Raw genomic sequence first — 10492 nt, forward strand, 5'->3', positions numbered from 1 at the left:
GGCTGTGTCCTGGGGTGACACCACACACAGTGGGCTGTGTCCTCCCACATTAGTCAGTAAACAAGAAAATGCCCTCACAGCCTTATCCACGGGCAAATCTGATGCAAGTATTTTTGTAGTTGAGGTTTCCTCTTCCCAGATGAGTCTAGCTAGGGTCAAGTTGACTAAAACAAATATCCCCCTACCCCACAAAAAAAAAAAAAAAGGGCTAGTCACTGGGTGTATCAATCACACTCCAGGGCAAGCCAACGTAGTTGGCCAAAACAAGACACTCTGGGGGGTTCGTGCACTTTTCGTTTTATATTATTAATTTTATTTTATTTTTGTCTGTTTTGATTTTTTTTGTCTTTTGTTGTTGTTTTTCTTCTCTTTTTAAGAAACAGAGAAAGAACATGAAGTTGATTGGGTTGGAAGGGGAAAGAATATGCTCAGAATATGTTTAAAATGTAATAAACATAAAAAAATAATTATGCAGCACGGCCTCCATGTCCAGCTCCCTGGACCCCATCTGCCCTGAGAGCAGGCTGGGCCTGGCAATTTCCTTCTAAGAAACAGAATATAGCAGAGAGTGATGAATGTCACCTCTAACGTCACAGCCCAGAGCCTGGCTTCTGTCTTGCTCCTGCACGCAGACCCTCACACTTGCTTACAATGATTGAAGCAAGCTGCTGTCTCCTGAGTGACTCTCTAAAGAGGATCAAGTAGCAACAGCTAACAAGAAACTGAGGCCCTTGGCCTAATAATAATCTATGAAGAGCAGAATTCTGTAAACAGTTCCACGAATGAATGAGTGAACCTGACACTTGACAACACATCCCACCCAGGCACCTGGGGGCCCACTGTACAGTGTCCTTGGGAGCCCTTGGAAGCCTGTACCAGGCTAAGCCACTCCCAACACCCAATACCCCCCACAAACACACACACAGAGGAACAAAGAGATAATGACGGTGTGCTGTCTTAAACTGCTAATGTTGTTTTAAGCCACTAAATTTCATTTAAGCTCTCTGGAGGTTTAGATGATATCCATAGAGGGATTAGCTCCAGAACCAGTAAAAACTGCTTGAAAGATAATGGGTAAAACTAAATTAGGACAGAGCATGGTGGCACAGGAATTTAATCCCAACACTGGGGAGACCTTTGGGAAGTTTAAGGCTAGCCTGATCTTCTACATAGTGAGTGTTCCAGGCCACACAATGCTGTGAAACTCTGTCTTAAAAAAAAAGGTGGGGGGAGGAGGAGGAGATAGGACATTACAATGTCTCATTCAAGGTCTACATTCTTTCCCCTAGGTGATTTGTCGTGTAGCAACAGGTAACTTAACAGCCTTCAGTATTTAACACTATGTCTGGTCCTAAAGATACAAAGATAAAAATGATGGCTTCCTAGCCTTCAGGGGATGCTTGGTCTGGAGGGCTAAATTGGGTGTGTGCACTGTTGGTCTGCTGGCTGAACAGGCTTACCCAGCACCATGGGGTCAAGCAAACTTGTTGGAATGTGTGGCTTAGGTCTAGATGTGGGAAGATGAGGGGCTGGAGAGATGGCTTTTTTTTTCTTTTTAAAGATTTATTTATTGTATTCATGTGAGTGCACTGTCGATGTCTCAGACACACTAGAAGAGGGCATCCTGTTACAGATGGTTGTGAGCCACCATGTGATTGCTGGAAATTAAACTCAGGACCTCTGGAAGAGCAGTCAGTGCTCTTAACCACTGTGCCATCTCTCCAGCCCCTGGGATCCTGTTTCAATCAAACAAATAATAAAACAAAACCTGGAAATATGGGGCAAGAGAGTTACTAGGGGTTAAAAGAACTTGCTGTTAACTAACACCAACACGGTTGCTCATAGTGGTCTGTAACTCCAATTCCAGAGGGTCCACCTCCCTCTTCTGGCCTCCTCGGGCACCAGGCAGGCACATGGTACACATATGTACATGTAGGCAAAACACTTGTACACATAAAATATTTTAAAATTGGAAATGTGGATTTCTTTAAAAATTAAATTTCAGCCGGGCGATGGTGGCGCACGCCTTTAATCCCAGCACTTGGGAGGCAGAGGCAGGCGGATTTCTGAGTTCAAGGCCAGCCTGGTCTATAGAGTGAGTTCCAGGACAGCCAGGGCTATACAGAGAAACCCTGTCTCAAAAAAAAAACAAAAAAAAACAAAACAAAAAAAAAAAACAAAAAATTAAATTTCATTATTGGGTCTCTCTGTGGGTGTGTGTGGGTGTGTGTGGGTGTGTGTGGGTGTGTGTGGGTGTGTATAGGCCAGCTGTGATGTGAATGTAGAGCTCAGAGGACAACTTTCAGGAGCCAGTTCTCTCCTCCCACCATGTGCATCCCAGGCTGATGATAAATGCCTTTACCCAATGAACCAACTTTCTAACCCCAGAAGTGTGGACTTTGATCATTAAAATGCTCAGAGTATTGGGTAAAACAAAAACTGAGTTTGTTTCAGATATGTGGAGGGCCCTTAGTCTTCAAGTTATATAATTCTAGAGAATCTGCTGGCCCAGACCACCTCTTCCCAGTCTTGTCCTACTGTGGGTAGCCTCACTCCATGTTCATATCATTTTTTTCCATCCAACCCATTTTATAGATGAGGAAACTTATAAGAGAAGGGTTCACACACAAGAATGAATGTCATCAGCTTGCTTGGAACATGTGTCCAAGGCCCTCTGCACCCCAGTTAATTCACACAATGGCCTGGGCTCTCTTTGTTGTTTTTGTTATTGTTTTGATTATTTGTTTTATTTTCTGGGACAGAGTTTTTCCTGGCTAACAACCCTGTCCTGGACTTGTAGACCAGGCTAGCCTCAAATCCACAGAGATCTGCCTGTCCTTGCCTCCTGAGTGCTGGGGCTAAAGATGTCCAGTAGTGGTCCGCCTGGTTCTAGCCTGAGTTCTTTGTCACCCTTATATTGAGGGGACTGAAAAGAGAAGGATGTAACCCAAGGTCACAGAACTTCAAGCAATGAAACTGCAGTCTACTTAGAAGGCAGTGGTCCCTAGAGCCTGAGCTCTTAACCATGTGCTTTGCTAGAATATTGAGGCCAAAGATAAGGCTGGAAAATTCAGTTCTCCTGACACCTACCCTGGCGCTGTCCTGTTTTCTCCTCCCCCCCACCCCCACCCCCCACATACAACCTGCCAGACTGAGGATGTAGCAAAGCCAGTACAGTGCTTGCCTAGCGTGCACAAGGATCTGTGTTCCGTCCCCAGTGCTATCTAGACAAGGCATGGTGATCCATACTTGTAATCCAAGAATTCAGAGGTGGAGGAGGGCAGAGATCAGGAGTTCAAGATTATCCTCTGACACATATCGAGGCCCATCTGGGCAACATAAGACCCTGTCTAAAACAAAACAACAGAAGTCTGGCACTGAAATAATATTTACTATGGGTCATTTTTTTCTTTGTGTCTCTGTCTGGGATGTGTGAAGGGGTGTGTGTGTGTGTGTGTGTGTGTGTTGGCCAGAAGTTGACATCAGGTGCCTTCTTCTGTCATTCTCTACCTTTGATTTCTTCTTCTATCTTTAGTTTTTGAGAGGAACCAGCTGTGTAGACCAGGCTGCCCTCAAGCTCACAGAGACCCCCTTGGCATGAGTACTGAGATAAAAGACATGAGCCTCCTCACCTGGCCTCACCGCTATACATTTTCAAATTACATTTATCTGTTTGTATGTTGTGTATTCTTGAGAGCCACAGCGCTTGTGTGGTGGACAGAGGAAAACCTGTGGAGCCAGTTCTCTCCACCAGGTGAATTCCAAGGATCAAACTCAGGTTATCAGGCTTGGCAGCAAGTGCCTGTACCCACCCAACCGTTTCGATAGCCTTTATGTTATTTTTTGAGACAGTGTCTCCCACTGAATGAGGAGCTCACCAATGCAACTCAAACAGGGACTGCAGGTCCCAGGGAGTGTCCTGTCTCTCCCTGGTGCTGGGATGACAGGCTCCACTCTTCCACAGGGGCAATAGAGAACCAAACTCATCCTGTGCAGCAAGCACTTTATGAATGAGCCATCTCCCCAGCCCCTGCAGGTCATGGTTTTAGATGTGTGGCACTGACCTCCAGAGTGCTTTTCATCTTGTAAAACTGAAGGACTGGAAGCCATTAAAACAAGTACTGCCTACTGTCCAGCCCCTGCCTTACCCAATTTCACTCTGGTATTTATGGTTTTGACTGTTCTAGATTGAAGCTGTTCTGTTTTCTGTTCTGTTGTGGAAGTAATCCTTGCTTAATGTCAATGAGATGGGGTGGCATGGCCAGCCAAGGCCAAGTCCAGAGGAGGCCGGCCAAGGTCCCCAGGGTGGAGTGGTCAGAGAAAGCTGTCTGGAGGCAGGAGGGAAGACAGTAGGAGCCAGTCCGGTATTCAGAAGGATCTTGAGCTGGAAGCCAGCCTGGGCTATATAGTCGCACAGGGTGGAAGCCAGCCTGGGATATATAGTCACACAGGGTGAGAAGTCAGTGAGGAGATGACTCAGAGATGTGAGGCCTTTGTCACCTGCCCTTTGGTTTATGACAGCCACCTCAGCAACGCTGACCTTTGCCTTCAAGGGATCTCCCATCATAGGAGTGAAGGCACCAGGCCAGCTCACAAAGCTAGTGGCTTACAGACCAGTGCTAGCCTCTAGAACCATGGGGACCAGCCTGCGCAGTCAGTCCTTTCGAGAACCCCGGCCCTGCTATGGGAGGCTCCATGAGTCCCAGGGGAGATCTCTGGAGGGCCGACTCCATCGGGCACTGAGCCTCAGACAGGGCCATGAAAAGTCTAGGTCGCAGGGCTTCGATGGCACGGAAGGGCTGGAGGTCTCTGTCCAGAAGCGGCTGCCAGGGACCCTGGGAGACACAGAGCAGCTGATCCAAACCCAGAGAGGAGGCAGCCGGCGGTGGCTGAGACAATACCAACAGGTGCGGCTTCAAATTGAATTATCAGTTTCATGGGGAAGGGTGGGGACTCAGGACAGCACCTTAGGAAAGCCAAGCAAAATACCCAGGAATTGAATGCATTTGACTAAAAGCAGTTGTAATCCCCCCCCACATGTCCCCTGTGGGCAACTGGGGATTCACTGAAGGTTGGAAGAGGGTGGGCGAATGGGGCCTGAGTGGAATATGGTCAGAGCTGTTTCTGTTTTGAGATGAGGTCTCACTAAGTAGCCCAGAGTGGCCTGGAACTCTTGATCCCACTCTGTGTTCTGAGTGCTCCGAGTACAGGCATACATCACCACAGAAGCCTTTCAGAGCTGTATTAAGATGATTACTGTAATACTATGTTGCAAGGGTGACTAGAGCAGGAGGCAGGCAGATTGGCCAGTGCAACTTCTGGCAAGTTACTGTCTGTACCTCTCACCAGGGATGAAGAGAAGATTCTCCCACCCGTCCTGGCCCTGCCTCCGAGGGGGAAGGGTCTCCCCTCCCCCAGGAGCTTAGCTTGTCTTTCATGGCTCTACCCCCACCTGGTGGCTAGGAGTGGAACACCACTTGAAGCCACTACTCTGATGTTTCCCCTACTTCGGTCTTCCAGCAGGTGAAAAGAAGGTGGAGGAGCTTCGTCGCCAGCTTCCCCAGTGTGACCCTGAGTCAGCCAGCCTCCCCAGATACCTTGTTGGACACCAACAGCTAGAGCTGCTGTGACTGTCCCTCACTCCACTGGCTACATTCCTGCCTCTACATGGCTTTTCTGGACTCTGAACTGCTCCAGCCTTTGAACTTTGTCTTGTGACCCAAGGAGGCCTCTGTCATCACATCATTCAAGGCCCCATGTGGTTGCCGTTCTTGGTTCTGGCACCTATCTCTTAGCAAAGACCTCCATAGGCCTGAGGAGAAGGTTCTCTGCCTGTTGGGTTTAAAGACCCCCTGGACTGACATGTAGGTCTTGGGGACCTACACAGAAATGAGAGTAGCAACTTTGATCCCTTGTCCCCACACAGACCAGCCACCTACTTCCAGATCAGAGTTCAGTGAAGCCAAAGAAAGGCTGAGAACTTCATGAATATCACCTGATCACAGCGCAAAGCTCCACCTAGCTTTCAGGGCAGTTGCTAGTGACTGGCCAAGACTTGAGCCTCCCTCATAGAATGTGAGCCTTCAAAGGCTAGGACCATGTCTGGAGTGTCCTCAGTGTGGGTGCCGTGTGCCCAAGAAGCCTGAACATGCATAATGCTGCCTTTGGACTTAACGATATCCTGATGAAGGAAGCAGGGAAGTCTTCCTTCCCTGTGTGACAGAGGGAAACTGAGACCAGGAGTAGAGAAGAGGCCTTCATCCTACACACATACACATACACACTTGTGTAAGAGCACAATGCCTAACACTGGGGTTGAACACATTAATAAAGCCACTGAGCTGAAGGAAACTATTTGCCTAGTAACTAATACACAAGCTCTGAGCCTCTCCCAATGCCTGTAAGAGAGGCCAGAGTCCATGGTCTCACTCTGAAGGGTAATACAGTGATGGGCTCCTTGTTTTCTCAGAGTTCAGAAACCTGGTAGGACCACTAAGGTACAAAAGAGGTCCTGGACAGTATCTGTCCCTGGCGCCCATTGGGAACTTTGCCTGGAAGCTGGACTGAGGGAATAGAGCAGAGACTTTAAAAATTACATTTTTATTTGTGTGATCACACACTTGGGTGTGTGTGCGCACATTTTTGCATGTGCATGACACAGTGCACATGTGAAGGTCAGGGGACAACTTCTATAGTTGGTTCACTTTTTTCACTGTGTGTCCTGTGGGTGGATCTCAGGTTACTAAGGACACACAGCAAGTGATTGCCCCACTGAACAATCTTGCCAGCTCTATCTGTTTATTTTGAGGTAAGGTCTCTTGTAGCCAAGGCTAGCCTCAAACTCACCATAAAGCCAATGCTGGCCTTGCACTCCTGACCCCAACCTCTAACTGGCAGATGCTGAGGTTATAGGGTATGTCAGTACACCTGACCCTTGACCTTTTGGCATGGCCTCCAGAGCTGTGAGTCAGCTTCTCAAGTTTCTGATTTGGGGTCACTTGAGGCAGAGGCCATGGGAATCTCAAGTGTTTGGGGGATTTTAGCTGGAGCAGAGACCACTGCCACTTAGTAGGACTGTGACATTGTCAGTGTGAGTCACTGACTAGGGAATAGGGGTTGCACCCATAGCCTGTGCTGACCAAAGTTCATAGGACAAGGCTGCCTGTCCTTGCACTTGCTGTGAATGTCCCTTTCAGATGGTGCTGGCTGCATTGTTCAGGAAGTATGTATGCACATGGATTAGCATGGACAAAGGCTAGATTTCAGACAGGCTACAGACTGACTCAGACGCACAAACTGCTCCAAAGGCCTCAACCGCAACGCCCTGGCTCAAAGGTCTCAGACCGCAACGCCCTGGCTCGGGCACTGCATGCATTTGCTGCAAATGACTTTTTTTCCCTGCTCCCCACTGCCTTCCACGTCCCTGTTGCATACTGCGCCCATCTTTTCATTTCCGTTGGTTTTATAGGCCACTGAGAAGGAGTGCTCCGAGCCAGGCTCTGTAACAGCTGCCTAGCTCCTCCTGCACTTGGAGCCTCAGTTTCTCCATCCATCAAAGGAGACGACCACCTTACCTTTCCAGATTTGGCAGGACAGAGGCAAGGCCTCCTGAGTCAGGCCAGAACCATAGTCAGGCTGAGCTCAAATCTGACCAGAAAGAGCTAGGGGTTATGTAGCTTTCAGTTCAGGGTGGGAGTACCTCCTAGCCAATTAGCTAGCTGCCTCATGGAGGATATACATTCCCTACCTTCTAGACCTCTGTGTCAGTGTAGGCACATATAAAGGTTGTGGTACCCTAGCATGGGACAGCATAACCTGAACAGAGGCACGTGTCAGGACTTGCCACTCAGTTGCCCTCAGACAGCATCCGTCCAGCTGTCTTGATCTACATCCTCCTTTCATCCCCCCCCACCTCCATATTTGCTCTACTTCCTCTGGCCTCTGGGCAGAGTCTGTCTGTCTTAGTCCAGGGGTCTTGGGTCAGCAGCTAGCAGGCCCGGGACTCACTGCACGCCAGTCTGCCCTATTCAGCCCCCGATCCTCCAGCAGCCTCCTTTTCCACCTGCTCAGTGCTGAAGCATATTCCTTATCCAGCGTGACTCCATCAGTGTTCCTTCTGCCCTCAAGTGGTTCAGACTGTGTCTGTAAGGCACAGACAGCGCCTGATGCTCTGTTACAAAACGGAACCGATGTTCACTAGTGCAGCCTGGCGCGAGGGACTCCTCAGGAGGCCTGGTTTCCTGCACCAGGGCTGGGCTCTGGGCCTAAATGGGCATTTCCTTCAGCTTCCTGAAAGGAAGAAGGCTGGGAGCAGGTTGGGGGAAGAAATCCTGCTGGGGAAGTGGGGCCTCATGGCTGGGCTAATAGGGAAGCAGTGAGGCCCACAGAAAACACTGTGTCCCCAGCATCTCTCTGAGGCCATTTATCTTACAGATGAGGAGAACAGGGCTACTGTGGGCCAGAGACAAACTGGAACTGACAGCCAGAGCAGCTGCCTCCCAGGTCAGGGCTTATGCTGGATGTTCAAAACCCCATTCTGAGGGAGACTCTGGGAGTATGGACAGCCAGTCGGAGGAGCTGAGGAAGCCAGGGCCTGCCTCTCTCTCTCTCTCCCCATCTCTCTCTCCCTCTCCCTCTCCCCTTCTCAGTTGTGTGCATGTTGTATGTGTGTGAACACATACCATAGTACACATGTAGATGTCAGTAGACAACTTTGTGCAATAAGTTTTCCCCTTCCATTTTTACTTGGGCTCCTGGGATCAAATTCCAGTCACCAAACTTGCATGTACAGTGTACACCTCTACACACTGAACCATCTTATTGGCCCCCTCAGCTGTCTCTTCTGTAAAACGGGCATGTTGATCTTTTAGGGTGCTATATTCCACGAGAAAACCCTCACACATTTGCCTTTATCAAGCTAGAAAACAACGTGTGTAAAATGTCCAAGGTCTGGGGAGATAGATCAGACAGTTAAAGACTTGCTACCCAAGCGTGAGGACCCAAGTTCAATCCCAAGCACCCAAAGAAAAATCCAGGTGCAATCACATATGCTTGTAATCCAAGAAATGGGCGGGGGGTCCCCCGAGAGCTCATTGGCCAATTAGCCTAATGAATGAGCCATGGTAAGAAACCTTGTAAACCCTGTGTCATCTGAGTATGCTGGTGCACACCTTTAATCCCAGCACTTGGGAGGTGGAGGCTGGCAGGTATCTCTGAGTTTGAGACCAACCTGGTCTACACAGCTACATAGTAAAATTCTGTTGAAGAAAGAAAAAAGAGGAGAAGGAGAAAGAAGAGGAAGATGAGAAGGAGGGAAGGGGGAGGGGAGAAGGAGGAAAGAAGAAGAGGAAGAAAAGAAAAGCCCTGTGTCAGGAAAACAAGGCAAATGGCACATAAGGGAGAATGCTTGAGGCTGATCCCTGACAGATGAATGTGTACACACACACACACACACACCAGACCACACCAGACCAGACAGAAAGTGGATTCTGTTCTCATTCTTTGCTAGCTGAGTGATATCAAGCAAGTCATTCAACCTCTCTGTGCCCTGATTTCCTTATCTGTTAAATAAAAATAAGAGCTATCTCTTCTCACAGGACTGTTGGATTCCGAGTTAATACATGTAAAACATGCGAGCAGCTAATGAGCCCAGGTTTCTTAGTCATTAATTCTAGTGAGGTCTCCACAAGCAACTAAGGGCAAGAACACTTCCTGACTCAGCACTTACCTCTGGGAAATGAGTGTTATAACAGACCCTGGCTGGGGTCACCTGGGGATGCAATGGGCCAGGGCACATGTTGTCCCCCACAGGGCCAGTCCTTGGAAGCGGCTGCCCTAGGCAAGCCTTGAGGAAGTCTGGCACTCAAAGCCTGGCATGTCCTCAATTCACCTTGGCTGTGCCTGGCCTTGGCAGGACGACGGGCGCCAGGGAGAAGCTTTCAAGATCCGGGAGAGTGGGCCCAGCAGGCCACAGACCAGATGGCAGTGCTGGACCTCCCAGGAGTCTGCCCTTAGTGCGTGTGCGGGAATGGTTATGACAGGAAGGGAGACACTGGCTCCTCTCTGCACCCTCCCCACTGTGCCTGCTGCTGACCATCCCTGCCCCACCACAGCTCCAAGACAAGCAGTCAACCCACACCTACACTTACAAGGCTCACCCAGACAGTGAGGGTCTCAGGATGACAGGCAGTTCTCCCCTTAACACCCACTGAGGTCAACTCCCTGAGGATGAAACAAGCCAGCTGAGGGTGCAGAGGTTCCCAGAGAAGGAAAGCAAGAGATGTCTCCCCTGAGAGGCAAAGGGGAGCTACAGCAGGCTGTTCTGGAGTGGCAGCTTAGAAAGATTGCTTGGGGCTGCCCAGCGTTGAGAATGATGGATGGAAAACCCCTTAGGAGAAATGAAACTGCTTATATTTCTGTCTTCCAGGTTAGGGTCTCCAGTTGCTAAAGATGTAGCTCAGAGGGCTGTTTCCCCCCTATACACAATAACTAA

At 49.1% G+C, this 10492-nt stretch overlaps 1 protein-coding gene across 2 annotated transcripts; it reads left to right on the top strand.

The window, feature by feature from the left end:
• Positions 1 to 4576: 4576 nt before the first annotated feature.
• Positions 4577 to 6346, top strand: CUNH11orf86 (chromosome unknown C11orf86 homolog). 2 transcript variants are annotated; one of them, XM_028771298.1, is made up of 2 exons: positions 4577 to 4907; positions 5521 to 6346. In XM_028771298.1, the coding sequence occupies exons 1-2, from the start codon at positions 4635 to 4637 to the stop codon at positions 5617 to 5619; spliced, it is 372 nt and encodes a 123-aa protein (XP_028627131.1). In that variant the 5' UTR covers positions 4577 to 4634; the 3' UTR covers positions 5620 to 6346. The 2 variants fall into 2 exon arrangements, with proteins under 2 accessions (XP_028627131.1, XP_028627132.1); XM_028771299.1 differs by having other exon boundaries at positions 4617 to 4907; positions 5524 to 6059.
• Positions 6347 to 10492: the final 4146 nt, after the last annotated feature.

Source organism: Grammomys surdaster, unplaced genomic scaffold (assembly GCF_004785775.1).
Source record: "Grammomys surdaster isolate TR1022 unplaced genomic scaffold, NIH_TR_1.0 205, whole genome shotgun sequence".
Lineage (NCBI taxonomy): Eukaryota > Metazoa > Chordata > Mammalia > Rodentia > Muridae > Grammomys > Grammomys surdaster.